General features: G+C 40.2%; 1 protein-coding gene across 1 annotated transcript in view; it reads left to right on the top strand.

The window, feature by feature from the left end:
* Positions 1-18,492, top strand: part of ddah1 (dimethylarginine dimethylaminohydrolase 1) — an 86,277-nt gene that overhangs the window by 5,236 nt on the left and 62,549 nt on the right. Inside the window, exon 2 of the mRNA XM_074634989.1 lies at positions 2,915-3,251. Coding sequence (XP_074491090.1) covers positions 2,949-3,251 — 303 coding nt within the window. The 5' untranslated portion in view covers positions 2,915-2,948. The remainder of the gene's footprint in view (positions 1-2,914; positions 3,252-18,492) is intronic.

The raw sequence follows: 18,492 nt of genomic DNA, 5'->3' as shown, positions 1-18,492 counted from the left end.
TGATCCTGGCTGGAGTGGAAAAAGGAATGTGGGGCTCCTGGAATGTTTAGAGCAGTCGGGGATAATTGAGTGAATTTGGAACAAGAAAAGACAAACCGAGATCCCGCGGTGGAAGAATGTGCTTCTGGGACGTCTGAAGAAACATTCCATCCATTCAGACAGTTTCACCGGGCCCAGAACCTTCCTTAGATGGCACCATAGGGAATATAACCCCCCCACTCCTCCCTTCCTCCTCCCATACACACTCTGACTAACACTGCTCTTCCTTTCACACTCTCCTTACCCTTCTCACACTGCACGACAAGCAGAGTTCCTCTTTTATATATATATCCTTTTCCCTTGAGGTTTGTGTACATTATTTCATAAAGTCTGCTAAGAGTGAAGCAGTCGATCGGCAAATTCTCTAGTTGATGAATAGAGATGAGCTCTAATAGTCTTTCTTTCACGCTTTTTATTTCTAACTAGCACTGCAACGATTAATTGATTAGTTGTTAACTATTAAATTAATCGGCAACTATTCAGATAAGCAATTAATCGGTGTGAGTAATTTTTTAATCGACAATGAAAATAATCATTAGTTGCAGCCCTATTTTTAACAATTGAAACATTTTAACAAAGCATCAACAAAGCATGGGAATCAAGTTAATTTCTTAATCTACGGTCTTTATGTCCTTAGCTATATGCAGATCCAAATATGATAACATTCTTGTTGTTGGTAGTGAATGTCATCTATTCCCTGGGAAACAGTTTTACCATTACAAATATATCATTTACTTTATCCATCCATTGTTTCAATCAATCAATCACCAAGATACAATCTAAAATATCATAAAGTTTTCCAAAACATGTCAATCTTTTCACATGACCAGAAGATGTGGGAATGATTGGCATCCATGTGCCATCACAGCCTCTAACACGGCTGTTGGGTATGAAATAATTATTTTTTTAATGATATTGTCTTCTCATATTATTGGCAAATGATTTCTTTTGTTCTTGATATCACAGATTTCAGATATGAAAGGAGGACAATATACTAACATTTAACTTGTTTAATTGGCTCACATCACAAAAGACATACGCTTACGTGTTTTGGTACGGAGCCTTCTTCAGAGCGTGATGGCCACATCATAGCATCCTATATGAATCTTACTATTATACAGCAACATTTTCTGAAGTAATATCATAGCGGTCTCCATCTCCTGTAATTTGGCAAACACATAATCCACTTGAGAGCATGTATCATAAGTATTATTTAAATTCTACCCTGGTATTCATCCCTCTTCTCATCAGACACCACTGTGTTTTTCATTAACGTGAAATGGACGGAAAGGACAGCAGTCCGGTGGCGAGATCAACATCCTCCCCACAAACACCACTTTCACACGGCAGTACCACTCTCTGCCTGAACTGTTACTGATGCCCCAGCGGGGGCGCTGTTGTACCAAAACACAAATATTACTATGCGATATTGACAGAATTGTTATTGACAGAATCATAGAAATATTGTCAGAAACTCTTTTTCATGGCTTGAGAATTAAAAAAATAATAATATTTGGAGCTCCCGTCTTCATATTTGGTGAAATGATGGTTCTTGCAGGTCCCTGCACGACAACACTTCACTATAGTTACTGTATGTACTGGCACCGAAGAAAACAGCAATATTTCAAAGTGATAAGAATTCGATCTTGCAATCTCAATGCTGATAAAACACATTAGGTAAGATAACATTACATTTGTGCGTGGACCATAGCTAAGTTAGTTGTTAGTTATAAGCACATGGGCTATTATATTACCAAAGCATTGTCCTTCAAATGGGCGTTGCCTCATGTCTAATCACGTTGTATAGGCTGGTGCACAATATGGTTCAAATGTGATCCATATATATGTATATATATATATATATATATATATACATATATATGTATATATGTACACTGTACACTGTACACTGTATGTATATATATATATACAGTGTATAGCTCAGTTTTAAAGCTAAAGATGCATAGTGCTAAAGCAGATAGTAAAGATATCATAAATGGTATCATATGCAACAAGAACACCTAAGGAATCCATTGATACCATTCATGTCATACTACAACTTCCACTAAATTTCGGCGATGAAAAACTGGCATGGCCATTTTCAAAGGGGTCCCTTGACCTCTGACCTCAAGATTTGTGAATGAAAATGGGTTCTATGGGTACCCACGAGTCTCCCCTTTACACACATGCCCACTTTATGATAATCACGTGCAGTTTGGGGCAAGTCATAGTCAAGTCAGCACACTGACAGCTGTTGTTGCCTGTTGGGTTTGAGTTTGCCATGTTATGATTTGAGCATATTTTTAATGCTAAATGCAGTACATGTGAGGGTTTCTGGACAATATTTTTCCAATAATAAATATATACATACATTTGCATAAAGCAAGCATATTTGCCCACTCACATGTCTGTATGTATATATACAGTATATAAACAAACTGAATTCTTTTGTAATTTTGTAAAGAGCCTTTTAAAGCATGAAGGGCTTTGACTTGTGCATGCTTTGCTTTGCTGATCCAGTGTGAAATGGATTGAGCCATATACAGTAGGTCCAGAGTGTTCCTGGCTGTCACTTGTTGTGCTGAACGCCGCACTGACACTGAGCGGCTGACAGACAGACAGACAGACAGACTCGTAGAGGCTTTACACGTGATAGTCGGTGCGCGTCACCGCAGCGCTGTCGCTCGCCTGGAGACTGGAGCAGGGCTGACTGACTGACACTGTGTGCAGCAGGCTACTGTAAATAAAGAATTAAAAAAACACAACAAACTAGCATATGCAAGCCAGGCAGCATCGAGTTAACTGATAGTAGTTGCTTTCATTCGTTTGTCTTGTTAGGGTGTTTTTTTTTTACAGTCCTTTTTTTTTTTTGCAGATTTTGAGCGTATAACGGGAAAGCAGCTAAAAACATGGCTTTTTTGATGACAGGTTTTGGTCATTACACCCACGCCGTCGTCCGGGGAATCCCCGCGTCCCTGTCCAAAGACGCGCTCCGGAGCTGCCAGCCGGAGAATACGAAGGTGGACCTGGACCAGGCGCGCAGGGAGCACCGGGCGTATGTCGAGGTGCTGGAGATGAGGCTCGGGCTGGAGGTGGTCGAGCTGCCCGCAGACGAGACGATGCCGGACTGCGTGTTCGTGGAGGACGCGGCGGTGGTGTGCGGTGACACGGCGCTCATCACCAGACCCGGGGCAGAGAGCAGGAGGAGAGAGGTAAGGTAGAGGAAGTGTCAAACCTCCACAGATCCACAGACAGCATGATGATTCAATACAGAGAAAATGAAAAAAAAAAAAAAAGAAAGTTTGATGTGAAAGTGGAAGAGGATAAGGCGTCCTCCCTTCCTCCCTCCTGCTGCCTGTTGGCATGATATTAATAGTCTGCAGGGGTGCATGTTATTATAGCGAGAAATAGGAAGGTGGCTGATCTATGCGACAGCCTATAACCTCCTGGGAACCGAGTTAAAACAAATTGTCTTTCAATTACTTTTTTTGTGATTTCCTTCCTATTTAGGGTTAAAAGAAAATCTTAACAATTTAAGGCTTGTTAAACTTTATTTTTATTGTCCAGTGTATAGTGGACTACAGGACTATTTCAGTGTGAAAAGACAAACAAAATGAACAGATTATGGCTGTAGAGTGATATTAAACCAAGAACACATTCAAATTGATTTAAAAAAAAAGAAAAAAACATGCCATATCACTGGAAAGCCTAGGATGTCCTCTTTACACTACACCAGGGGTTTATAGAGTAGGTCAAAAGAGTAAGCATGTGGACAAAATGTCCACTACAGAGGACACATGTCAATGGTCTGGGTCTCAGGAGGATGTGTGATCATTAGCAGGGGTCTAAAATGATTCTCATAAAAGCAATATTTGCCCCCTCGAAGTCTTCAAGTCAGTGCATTATTTCAATTAGTGAAAGTAAATCATTTATAAGATTAAATCTTTTACAAAAATGTGTTAAACTTAAGTTTTTAGAAGGGTTTATCCTGCATGGGGTCATCTCCGAAAGTTGTACATGTCAAACACCATCTAGTTGCCATATGAAGATCACATTTTAACCATATTGTGCACCAGCCTATACAAAGGGATGATTAGACATGAGGCAACCAGGCATATGAAGATCTATGTGACAGCCTATAAGTGATCATTAGCAGGGGTCTAAAATTATTCTTATAAAAGCAATATTTTCCCCTCTAAGTCTTCAAGTCAGTTCGTAATTATTTCAATTAGTGAATAATTTAAAAGCTTAAATCGTGTACAAAAATGTGTTAAACTTCAGTTTTAGAATGGTCTACATCTCTGACAGTTGTACATGTCACCACCATCTCTTTGCCATATGGAGATCACATTTTAACCATATAGTGCACAAAGGAGGGATATTGTGATTAGACATGAGGCAATGCCCATTTGAAAAAAAAACAATGCTTTGGTAATATAATAGCCCATGTGATTTTTTTTGCATGTTTATAGTCTTACATAATGCACTTTCCTTAGTGACAAATGGACTATTTATTGTTCTTTGTCACTTCATATTGCATGCAGTTCTGTCAATGATATTCATGGGATGTGTTTAAAACATCTAACAAGGTGTTTCTTCATAACTCACACAGTAATTGACTGATCAGGATCTCGAAAGAAGATAAAAGAAAATATGTAATTTAGGAGCTGAGAGGCTTTATGACTGCTGAAGTTAATAAATCAAGACATTTTTTGAAAACAAAACAACAGTGCGAGTTCACTCGGTTGCCTAGTAGTGAGGGTATAATGTAATGTAGGGTAGCCAGTAGCCATATGTGTGTGTGTGTGTGAATGACAATGATTGAAACGGTAGAACGGCTTCTGTGAAAGCCCCTGTCATTTCACATCAGAGTCACTTTGCTTGGCTCACTGGTGCTAATGGTCCCCAGCCTCACTGGGCAGCAGGGGTACTGATTGAAAAGCTCGCTGCTGCATGCTACCTCCAGCCACCACGTTTCAGTTATTCTGAACGCGGTACAAGTGACATTTGCATGCACATGTGCGTCCAGCCATCAGCACTCTGCCAAAATCCCTTTCTCACTAAATTGTGAAATGTTTTATATTTCATAAAGAGATAGCAGTGATTTGGTTTTCTGGCCCCCTGTTCTGGCTCATGGGAGGAGTCAGCTGTGATGAATACAAAAATAGGTGAGGTACAAGAGCATAAATAATATGATTGCCAAAAGAAGACTGTATAAATCTCAGATGGATTCCAATGAATACATGATTCTTCTATTTATTGAGAATTATAAGTGATAATTAAGCTGAATTGGATACTTTCAGTTCATAATGAGATATAATGTCCTATGAAAATGAAATTTCATTATCGTTAAATCGAGTTAAAGTGCTGGCCTGCTGGATGCACTGTGAAAAATGAACAAAACAAGATTTTGTGAGCATAAAGGCTTTTTGTTCCACAGTTGGCAGTTTAATAATGTAACCACACTCAAACAACACAATGTGTTGCTCATAATAAACAGTATAATGCACCATAAACACATTATTTAGCATTTATAGTCAGTATAGCTATAAAACCTGAGATGATGTTCCTGGAGGAAAAATATGTAATATCTAAACACTGACGGCATCACAAAAGCACCCAAATCATCTTTATGGGTGTTGTATGTTTAATAACATTTATCATAGTGTTGAAAAGTTTTCTTCAAACTCTTATCTCGCCTGCTGTTACGACAGCTGCCATGGCAACAGATAAGGTGCAGCCATCAGTAATGCAGGAGCATGTCTCTCACCAGTGCTTGCCTCCCCGGTGTGTAACATATGAAATAACTCGAATGCTCGTACTCTGCTAATGTTATTGTGAGTTTAAAAATAGCGTTTACAATTACAGTGTGTGAGCGCTGCCTCATTATTCACCTACGAGCAGATGGTGCTGTAATTATTAGGCATGTCCTTTTTTTGACCTGAGAAATATGGAAAATGGGAAACAGCAGTTTTTTTAGTCCTTTTTTTATCAACCCATTTGAGAATAAATCCTTTTGCTTGTGGAGGTGAATTACACTTGTGTGATCAGTCACTTCCTGTAGACATGACGAATGTTTTTCCTGCCTGTGTTTGCTTGGACAGTTACAATTATAGCATCATGTTTGAAGGATCTGTGAACAATTGTCTAATGTTGGGTTACTTTATCATTGTCCAGTGAAAACTTGGACTTTGTCTAGGTCCTTTGGACTGTCAGGGGAAAAAACTTTCTGAACTTGTGCTTCTTAAACTCTCTGGATCAGATACTGTGGAGTGCAGGTTGTTCAATGCAGCAGGAGAATAGATGTGGGAATTCAAAGGTGTTCTTATCTAAGTTGGGAGGAATCACTTGTTATTGTTTATCACTTTAGTCTGTTTTAAATGCTTTGGGACTTAGCTGTTGGTTTATTGGCTTCATCCATCAGGTCTGCTTTGAGTTCCCCTTTCCTCTATTCCTCTAATCGTGTTGCAGAATCACTGCAGGAGAGATTAACTAGTTGGTTCACACCATTTAATCATTCTCCTCTCTTACTGTCTCTCTCACTTTTTTGTAATTGATCATATCCAGTTCATTATTATTGTTCAACTCCATAAGACAATATGGAATGGAATAAGTTACTGAACATTTCTTAAAGGTTTCAGGAGGTATCTCATCCATTAGGTTGTGGCTTAAAAGCTTTATATTATCGGGGGAAATGCTCATCTAAATGGACTGCATGATTGTTCACCGCAGACTGCAGCATTGTCTAAAAACACTCCAACAAAGAGACAAAGTTAATTATTTCATAATACTGAACACTAAGCTGAAACTGTTCACTAAACTGGATGCAGAGTTGCAGATTGTAACGTGACCTTTACATCCATGCTTGTACCTATTTAGTAATCATAATTACATGGCACAAGTAAACCTGCTGTTATTTTATGCCTTAGTTACTTTGTTATGAGATGATACACCAAATCATTTTCATAAAGGTTAATGGTATTTTTCAACTCTGACCCTATTTCCCCATGTTTTTGAGTCTAACTGACTAATGGGGACAACACTTTTTGAAATAGTTCCAGTATTGAGGGATAACGCTGCCAGGGCAAGTGAGCAGTGTCAATGTAACATTATGTTCACTAAAAGTGCTTGTTTTGCCACTGACAGGCTCAGATTGTTATTAGAAGTGTCTGACAACATTATGGAAACAACCCTACAGAGAAATAAAACCTTTTCTTTACCTTTTGCTTGATCCGTTCTGTTAGTTATTGTGACCAAGTCCCGCTCAAGGAGAAGTCTCGTTGTGAAATCTGAATATCTGGCAGCAACAGGTCCCACTCAAAGTTTACAGCATCCTTCCTCTGTGGGCATAGATAGGGTCACCACGGGTTTCTCGAGCTTTGCAGCCTTGCAGCAGCTGGTTCACTCTCATCTTCCTTCTCGTCTTCCTGCTCTTCAATTTGTAGAAGCTCTTCATTGGTATACTCTGGCTCAAGTAAATACGGGCGGCCATCGAATTCAAAGACCTCATCCACATTGTCAAAATCATCACAACAAACTCTGCCCGGCTAGCACTCACGTTTCCACTGTTGTCTTCCAGCAACACGTCACCTTATGATATTTCAGAATGAGACTTCTCCTTGAGCGAGACTCTTTCCATGTCAGACACTTAATAACAGTCAGAGCCTTTCAGTGGCAAAAACATGCACTTTTATTGGACCTAAATTATTATAACCTTTTTTATTATTATAATTCTTATTCAAACAGGGATGAGGCCTTTGAATCCGATGGCTGCCCATATTTACTTTACTTGAAAAATACCAAAGTAACACTTCAATGTCAAGCTTTTTTAGAATTGAGATAAAGAATATTTACTCAAGGCCAACTGGAAGGCATTTAAATAATACTGGTATCTGCTTTGAATGCATGCCATGGCCACCTGGGTCATAAGATTAGTTATGTGTTTAAAATTTAACAGCATACACTAGTTTGCTTGGTTTATTATTGTACACAGCCACCTTGTGCAGTGTGATTACAGGGCAGAAGGACTGACCCACAGACAGTTTCAAACACAATTGACATCCATTTAGAGTTTTCAGACTGATAATAAACATTAGTCTAGCTTTGTGTTAAAGTCCACTTTCTATATGTGTTAATGGTTTTGGTCTGGTATTTACAGACAGATGATGTTGTCTGTTTACGGTCTTTAGTGTGAACCAACAAAGGTCTTGATGAATGGTTTGCTGTAGGTATTGACTCTTTGTGCCTCAAAGACTCTTGCTAGATGCACCGACAGCCCAGCCACCAAAAAATGGTGACAACATTTGAGTTTGAGAAGCAAATGTTGCCAAACCGTCGTTGTCTAAATAACTTATCTATAAATTTAAAGAAGAGTGAATCAAGCAGCCCGTTAATACTCTAATTAAAAATGTTCTTAAGTAGTTATGTTTGGCAGGAAGGAAGTGTGTGCACGGCAGATATGGTGTGGATGAGTTCACAGTGAATTTTATTGTCGAGTATCGTCACCGCTCTGTCGATGCTCTGATGCAAGTTTTGAACTGCTGGCACTCCTTGTGTCAATCAAAACCCGCATGTTTTTGCTTGCTTACATACTTTATTGATTCTTTTTCAGCACCTACTGAGGTGAAAGAGTTCAGGTGTCTGTTGTGGATGGGATTCTTCTAAAATATTGAGAGTTACTAGTTCTCTTAAAAATTACAGATTCGGTGTGATGAATCAAATCTCTTTACTTCATGCAGCATGGAGAGAAGACCCATACGGTTGTTCTCTGACTGGACCTTCAGTGCCTTGCCTGATATCCATGTATCATCAGGTAAACAAAAGAACAACAGTTGCTGACCTCATGGCGAGGTTGATTCAAGCAGTCATTCACCTTAGGCCCTCCTCAGTACAGTTGACTGTCAGCGGACTCTCATCTGACTAGCTCACAACTTAAACACAGAGAATCACATAGGTATCACCTATCCAATACATTGATTACTAAATCTAAAATGTTAATTTTCTCTAATATTTCCTGTTGATTATACTGTTTTTAGTACATATTTATATACAGATATTTGTATTTTTGAAGAGGAATGTATAAAAAGGTAGTTTACAGTTCTGCTTTACCTTCTTCTGAGTGACCTGAGCCACAAATCCACATCCTCACTGTGGTTACAAACTTGAGGAAGTGACTGAAACAAATAAGTGTTGGACAAAAGTGGCCAAAATGAGTTATCTCCACAGGATATCTGGGTTCACTCACTGTGACAGAGTGAGCTTAAGAGCTCAGCAATCACAGTTGATCTGCTGCTCCTCCACATTCAGACCAGGCACTTAAAGGGCCAGTTCATCCAACTCTAACTCTTGTATGCAGATATCAAAGTGAAAAAGACAAAGCATACATACTTAAAAAATAAGGGCGGGTCCATCTGCGTTGTATTCCGTTTTTAGAAATGGAAACGCCCACTCAGCCATTAGCAAAAAGCAGTGACGTAGTTTACCAAAATATGCTAATTCACAAGGTTATGAATAATGTGAATGCTAGCACTAGCTGAGTCAACGTTAACTGTGCTAAGTTTGGAAATAAGTAATAGTTTTTGAAGTGGGGTTGTATGTATACTCCCGGGTTCTGCAAGGTGAAATTACTGTTTTTATCAATGGAGTCTGTTGGCTTTGAAGAGAGTGATATAACGGCTTCAGTTCCCCGTCGGAAAAGGCTGTCTGACGGCGAGGTAAAGCGACGCTTCTGTGGGTCTGTGAACAGCCTTTGGGCCCCACGTGGGGGTGTAACCCCCCACAGCCCATAGCAGCGCACAGGATGTGCAGCCTGTTCAGGTGGTCAAATACCGCCACTTTGTCATGTCCCTCGGCTTCTGATAACAAGGCACACGCATTAGGCTATACATTGATGTACACAAGTCCCCCTTTTACGGATGAGAACGGGTTTGTTACATCGCTGTGTGTTTCCCCTGTCCCTCTGTCTCTCTTCTGCTTTGTCCAGTGGCTGTTATGTGCTGTTAGCGGTGTGTCAGTTTGACCAAGGCACACACACTAGGCAGAGAGGACAGCCTGCCTTTCGGCTGCATTCATTCAAAATCTAGCAACTCGGCACCTTCCCGCAGGGTTGTGCGGAGTTAGTTGTCTGTTTATCTGTGATTTAGATTGTAACCACTGTGAAACAATCAAAACATCACCTTTTATTTTTCCGATTCACTGCTTTGTTCCCACTAATGGCGCTCATGTGCCATGTATATATATGTAGAACCTCATCATGCAGAAACCTACGTCAGGTCACGTCGGAAAAAGTTTTTAGAAGGGCTTTGGAAATTAGCATTTTGATGCTAAAACGTACATACTATGACCAAAATTTGAATGTTTGGATTTGAATACATAAGAAACCACACAGAATGATATAATTCCCGAAAAAAAAATTAAAAAAAATGGACCCACCCTTTAAATGGATTTTTTGTGATTTTGAAAAAAATCTGTATGTGTACCTTCACCAGCTAAAACCACCAAAATTGCTCTTTGCACTTCCTTTTGCAAGACAAGGTGGTCAGAGTGAGTGAGCAAAAAGTTGGGCCTAATTTCAAGCCAAAACTTGTTCCAAAATATCACTGCACCGCCTTATCTGCACGAACACACTTTTCGCTTTCTCACCTCACCACCTCGGTACAAGCAGGTTGTGTGGAGCCTCGAAATGACTAAACAAGCACAAAATTGGACTTGTAAGTGATGAAATTAGCATTGCAATTGCAGCAAGCCTTGCACACAACTGCATTTTAATGGAGCCCAAAGACAGATAACTTCTGGAGAGAAGTTTTGCAAGAGAATTAGCAAGTTGTGATAGTCTTGCTTCAGCAGAAGAGGTTTGAGTGTTGTTGTTGTTTTGAGAGCATTGCATTATAGGTGATTGCTGGTTAGTGCTGTTGAATCAGGGCAAGTATAAATCAAGTGTCTCAGAATAGAAGTGCATTTACTGAAGGCACTCTCAATGCATTTTGATCAAGTTGGTGGGTTTGCACCTATCTCACTTCATCTCTTCATTAGATATAATTTACAGTCTCATTATCTAGTGGATCGATGGCATACTCAACAACAACAACAACAACAACGTGAAGGGACTTCACAGATGCAACACTAGATTGTCTAACTCAAATATCGGTAGTTGTGAGATTCACAAGAGCTCAATTAGCTAAGCTGAAAGCATGTTCTGTTAGTGTGCTTGAAATCAGATTTGTTGTTGAAAAAGTACAGCACTTTAACTATTTGCAGTACGTTTTTTTTGCGGTATTGTTGGTCATAAACTCAACTGTCATTCCAGCAGCCGTGACAAGTAGAACTCTGATAAACTGCTTCATATAATTTCGGCTGTCTCCCAGTAGCTGCAGTTGGGTGACTTCTTCTTCTCTGTATTCATATCCTGTACTTCAGGTTGTGCTGGCAGTCTCTCAGTCTGACAGACAAACTTAATTGCCTGAAAAGAAAATCCCTTTCTGATCCTCCACTCTCACATTTGACTCCCACTGTTTTTACTGAAGCAAAAAAGACCTGAGTTCAGAGCGAGTTAACGGGGCGGCGATGTGTGATTCAGCTTCATCAACTGAATGAACAGTTTAAATCCACCGTGAAATCATTACTAAACCTGCCACCTTTTACTGGTACTGCTGAGACACTGTGATGACTTAAAGTGCAGCCATTATCTGTTTTGTAAGAGCCAGTTGATACTTACTGTATAATAGTACACTGCTGTAAGCAGTTACTGTAAGTTAAGCTCACTGAGCCTGGAAAATAATGGTCATTAAAAAGTGCTAAAATCTGTCATAACAAGTGTAAAAGGTGTAGGTGTCAATTTGAGTCTGGAGACAGGATGGAAAATTCTGCTCCACAGACACAATATTTAGGTCATGTTTTTATAGACGTAATATTTAGGTTCAGTCCTCGCAGTTTATGTGTCCGTGCGGGCCGCTTTCTGGTCATGCCCTCAAACTAACACCAGACAGCACAGAAGCCCTGTTTTGACTAGACGGCACGCAGATGCAAAATCCTCGCCGTCCTCCTGGCTCTTATATGACTTCCCTAACGGAACCGACCTGGTTTCCTTCAGGGAGGCTTGACATCCGCGTGTGAACGGGGGTGGAGGGCGAGACACCTGGAACCCGCCAGTAGCATGTGGGCCGGGGTCAACGTGCTTTCCCCAACTGTCTGTCACATTCCTACCACATTTAACCTGCCCTTCCTCTCGCTGTTTGTCTGTCTGACTCCTCGTCTGGCGTGTTCGTTTGTAACATCGCAGTGCCGCTTCCTCTCCCATCCTCCGTCTCTTGATTCATTTACTCACAAAAGGATATTGAATCATAATGTCTTCCAAGGTCTAACTCAGGTTAAACTGAATCCATTCAACAACCTGGAATTCAGGATCATTGTTGCCACAAATCAACCACTCAACAATGTAGATGGTCTGCCAGTGACTCCCTCTTTGACTGAGGGAATATAGGTTAGCCTGCTTTCAATACAGGAAGAATGAATTATATTTCCAGTAATATGATAATCGCGACAGTAAATTACTGTGCTGCTGAGATGTCTTTTGTTGGCATGAAAAAGTACTCACATTGAAAACACATTGGGAATCAGCAGTGGAAATGAGGTCTTTGCATTCCACTATAAACTGTTTGGCGGTTAGCCAGACATCTTAACCTAGCTTCTCATACTTTGAGCAGGAGCTTACCTGCGCTATTCTAACTTTTACATAACTGACTAAACTAACGTTAGCTTGCTAATATATGACCCGCTAACAGGAAAAGACGGTCTTTTCTGGAAAGGTAACCTGCAAATTGTGAAAACTTGCAAAAACTCTTTTGAGACTGTCTGCCCAACGACCTATCTTAACATTAATGATTCAAGGTCAATGCCTAACCTCAACCATCTCGTGAGAGTTTTGCAATTGTGTTAACCTTGACACGACTAGAAAAGATGTGATATGGAATATGGTCGACACATCTGACCAGACTCTTGATAAAATGCTGTTTAATAGTGTAGCAAACTGGGAAGATTTTAAATTACATTTAATGGAAATAACACGATATACCTCAAACTGCAAGTCTTTATACCAACGCCTTAGACTAAATGACATTAGCAAGGTTAACGTTATTAGACATTTCAACTGCGTAAATATTGCTAACTGATACACATATATTTCTACATGTATGCTTACAGTAAATAAGTCATTTTTACTGTCACTCTCATCTCTGTGGCCAAATTAGCCGACGTTACAACTGTAGCAGCACCCATATACTGGCATTTATGTTAAATGCATTCAAACGGCTCAGATGGAGCTGACCATGGATGTATAAAGAGCTCAGAGCTAGCGACAGACTTGGCGAAGTTAGCGGAAGTATACACATACGACTACGTCTGGTTTTCAAAATAAGGTGTTAACAAAGGGAAAATATGTACAAAATACATTTATGGAAATAAGATTGATTGGATTATATTCACCAGAAGTATAAAACATTACATGTCCCTTATAAATTAAAAAGAAAATACCACTTATTTGTGAGAAAAATTTCTTTATTCTTTGATTTTTGGGCCAGGAAAAAAATGTATAAATAATGCCTGATTATGACTGATATATGTGATGTCAGGAAATCTCTGACTACAGACATGCTGAAAATCAAACATTTTTACTGTATTAATTTAGATATTTTCCAAAGGGAAAGTCCCTAGAAGTGTATGATTCAACTTTTTCTAATTGCAAAAAATTGCAATAAATCGTAATATCGAATCGCAGTACTTAGAAATCGTAATACATATTGAATCGGCACCCAAGTATCGTGATATTATCGAATTGAGAGATAAGTGTATCATCCCAGCCCTAGTTAGCAGTTAGGTTTAGAGAATACTAATGCTATACTACTTTGCCCCCTTAAAACTGTTTTTTTGGCAGTAATCGTACGGCTTGTGATACTACAGTAACTCTCTGTTTACTGAGTTGATTGCTTTTGACTGAGCTGTGCTACAGTTGTTTCTAAGCTAAAAACACTAAAGCCGTGGGCTAGTTAGCTAGTTTCCATAGTGTAACCTGGTTATTACTATTATGTCATATGTGGTTGTTGACGTTCTCTTGATATTCTTTTATGCTCTTTGTGCAAAGCAAATTCCCCCTAGGGGCAATACAAGGTTTCAGTCATACATTCATTCATATTGCTCGTTTGAAACAAGCTAACTTGGGAAGGACTTTACACACACAATTATTTATGGAGATATGAATAGCTGGTGCAACCCATTCCTTGCTTTAGCATCATCATCAATGTGTTCTGTATGAGTTGGTCAACACGTGCCAGTACTTTGCCTCTCGTGTGTAGCAGCAAGTCTTGCGTAAGGAACATGAATAGACCAGAGAGTTCCCCCCCCCCACCCTGCTGTCACCTTGCACCATGCCCCCTGCCCCCTTTTTTTGCCTCGGGTTCACCCACGGCAACCCCACCAAACCCAGCGCGGTGCAGCAGCCTGCGAGACAGCTGCAGGGACTCTCGTGAACAGGAACTCCTCTCAGCCTCGCAGGATGACCGGGTCACGCTCAGCCGTCACCGTGGGTGTGTGAATGTCTGGTTTGGTATGTGAGACGGAGCAGTGGAAGACACAGGAAGTGGGCCAGGCACGGCGATGTTGAGAAAAGTCACGCTAGGGTCAGAGAGGGCGCAGCACAGCCTGAGACAAAACCCCTTTTTTCACTTGAAGGAGGATAAAAAGTTAATTTCTAATAAAATATTATGCTTTTCTTCTATTTCTCTTTTCTTGCCATCTTTTTCCTGCTGTCTGAATCAGATTCAAAGTTGTGTAAATACAAAGTAAAGTAACCTGAGAGGTGACACAGTAGATTTTGGGGGAGACATGGCTCCCAGAGACACATTACATTTGTATAAATGTGATTTTGATCTTTTCAGAATGAAAAAAAAAATATTTAAATGTCATTTCAAGATAAAAAAAAACAAACATTCAACATAAATTGCTAAGCAATTTATTGCTCTTAAGAAGGGCTGTTTGTGTTTTTTTCAAAGATAGGGCACCCTTGCCCTTCTATCGTGGAAAAGGTTGCTTGGTGATGTGTCACCTCTGATTGGAAATGATTGCTTTGAGTCTTCTCAGGCTTTAGTCTGAATGGCGGCCTCATTGACCTTTGATTCTTAGAGTGTTAATGTATAAAGTAAATATATAAATCCCCCTGAGCACCTGAACTTGTAGACATACCATACATAGCTACCATGCATATTAAACGAGTGACAAGAGTGGCTCTCAAATACTAAGTTGTTGTTAATTTGTCATTGGTTGCATGCTTTGGGCATGTTTGCCATATTTATGTTGTTTAAACAGCACTGACAGATGTTGTTTGAAGGCAGATTATGCAACAAACACCTCTAATACTGAGAACTCAGTGGATGCAGTAGGATTGCATTTATGTACTTAGTAGTGGCCCTCACTTTAATACTATGATTGCTTCTGCCACATTGTGCTGCACTCTGTAAACATAGCAGAAACTAGTCAAGACTAATTGAGATAAATCTCCGCACGCTCCTATAATCTCCCTCTCTCTACTTTCCGTCTTGCTTCTCTCTCCGTCACTCTTTGACTTCTCACTCTCTCTCACTCCCTCCCTTTCGTTCTCACTCTTAAAAAAAACAACACACTCCCGGAAAGATACAAACTGTCAACATGAACTTCATTGATTTGCTGGAGATGCAGAGCCAAAAAGAATCTCACATCACATCTCGCGGGCTATACCCATCAGTCAGTCCAGTTGATAGTTGTGGTTAAATGCCCAGTTTTCTCTGCTGCTGCCACCGAACGACAACAGCCGTCATTTTATCTCGAGGCCTGTTGATGGGATTTGGCTGCCGCCTCTGATGCTGAAAATGAGATATATCTGTGCCTGAGGAAGTGGTGCACCCACTGTCCAATGGCAATGCTAACATGATGGTTCAGCTGCTGCTGATGGGAATGTTGTTAGTTTTGCAGATATTTAGTCATAAATCAAAGTACTGGACACATTCAGAGTTTGACATGATGATGAAAGAGTTTTTCTTTATAGTTTTTAAGTTTTTTAATCGCAATCTATCCTGTAATTGTTGAGACATTTCATTCTGGATCAAAGTGGTGGATCGACAGACTGACGTTGCCACCCGTAGAGCCATAGCTAACAATTAGAATTGTAAGGACTTTCTGCTTTTGTCTCTTTTATATCACTGCAATTTGCACACTTTGGGGGTATTTTTGACTGATGATCAGACAAAACAAGCAATTTTGAGATGTCGCCTTGAGATGTGGAGAATTGTGAGGGGAATTTTCACTATTTTCTGACATTTAAAAGACAAAAGATTGATCGATAATAGAAAAGCAATCATAAGTTGCAGCGGTAACTGTCTGTCTTCATGTTTTAAACTGAGTACTGAATACTTGATGCATGTGATTTGCTGTTTGATGAAGATGAATGGTCTATTAAAGTAGCCTGGGAATGTAACTGAAAAGCTGAACATGAAAACGTTGAAAATGCGTCCTGCTGCCCCCACAGTGTGTGACTACAGGTGTGAGCCTGTCAAAACACTCCTCACATCCTACTTGTAATTATCACCAGGAGGTTGACGTGATTGTGTTTTTCCCCCAGTCGGTGGTTTAAATTGACAGAGCATCAAAGGAACCCTCCATCAGACTACTTACTTAAATCGTCTACTTTCCAATGAGCTCACGCAAGCTGAAATAATCTAATTCTGCACACGATTCAGACATGCAGTGTGGTGTAGGCAGGGCTCAGTGCAGCGTTGAAAGAACATGGTTGAAACTGTTTTGGTTTTGGCACCGTGTGTCTGTGTAAAACTGAGCAGTGCTCCTGGTGACTTGGAGCTACATCAAGAGTGAAGTAAGCGATGAAACATTGGACAAGACCAATTGTATCGTTACAGTAAAAACAAGGGAAATGAGTTGCGAGTTGAAAATTAACTTTAAGAATAAGAGCTTTAAAGAAGCTCTCTTTCCTCATGAAATTGTGCTACTGTAACTTTAGGACCCTCCATGTCAATTCCACTCTGGTTGATTCGGAACGAACCGCCTCGGAGAAAGTGAGCAAATTATAAACTCTTCAACCCTTCACCTCACGTCACTTGGAGGGGCTGGGTTTTGTATTTACATGTCAAGATTATGCCAGTGAGAGCCAGACCCCTGACGCACATGATGCCCACATCCGTTTCAACACACACCTTAAAAAAAACTGCCCTTTCACAACCTTTTAGTCATTCACAGTACAACAAGTCTTTGTTTAAACCATGGGACACAAAACACGAGCTTACACATAGTGGTATGCATATGAATGTGTACTGAATTCCACACGTATAAAAGCTCTCACCTGCAGACATACCTGCATTTCACCCACCCAACCCCATCCCCATCTATCTCTTTTCCGCTGATTTGGACAGCAGGCACGCACTCAATCATGTCAATTTCACGTCTCATTGTTGGATGCCGTCCTGGGAGGACAAGCTAAAGCAAGGCTCGGTCGTATTTTGTACATCGCTGTAACGGTGTCTGTCGAAAATGCAAACCCTCCAGAGCACTGCCCAGGCAAAAACACGGTTTTCACATCTGCTCAACTCTCGGAGCACAAAGCCAATATTGTTTCAAAATGATCTTTCTGACGGGGACGTGGAGTGATTCGTCTCTGCGGCACGCTCCACTATATACTTTATTCCCATCATCATTTCTCTCCTGTTGTGCAAAATGTACTCTTTTTTTGTCTTCCCCCAACAAACCTGTTGTAGTGCTGCAGATTTAAAGAGATCTAAGATGAAAGTGACCAGGAATGCATCTTTCTGTTTTTGTTGACATGTTAACTAATCACAAACGGATGATAATTCACCATCAATGTGAATGCTTTGTCTTTGATGCATGCTTCACATGTCTTCTGTTAATTTTTGGCCCATCCATCACAGCGTGGAACAAATATTCCTGTCACTGCATGAACTTCTTCTGCTCTCTGGAAAGGCCTACTCATCGGTCTTTGATGAAAGTGATATATCTCAGACGCTGTTTTTTTGCTCCAGAACCGCCCTCTCTGAGCTAGCATTTTTTCTCTGCCCCATCATTCAGTCTGACTAATGCTGTTTGCAGAGTAGTTTTTAATTATGCCAAAGTACGGGGCACTCGCAAATTGAATTTAACAGTGAGTGAATCTTGGCCAAAGTAATCTCAGCTGTTGGACAATATGTGGTCCTGTTGTACCCACATGTTTTATTTTCATCTTCCTGAGCAGGCTGATGTGCTGTTTCTACTATATGCCACTGTGATTTTCATTCACTCAGAAGAAATTATAGTCAGACTCCCGAATCTGTGAGCAATTTGAAGTAAGTGGGATTAACAGAGGCCATGCTAATGATCCAGTGATTTAGAGGATTCAGGAAGAAAGCATTCATTATGAACTGAATG

Source organism: Sebastes fasciatus, chromosome 5, assembly GCF_043250625.1.
Source record: "Sebastes fasciatus isolate fSebFas1 chromosome 5, fSebFas1.pri, whole genome shotgun sequence".
NCBI classification, from domain to species: Eukaryota; Metazoa; Chordata; class Actinopteri; order Perciformes; family Sebastidae; genus Sebastes; species Sebastes fasciatus.
This window is presented reverse-complemented; position numbering and strand designations above follow the sequence as displayed.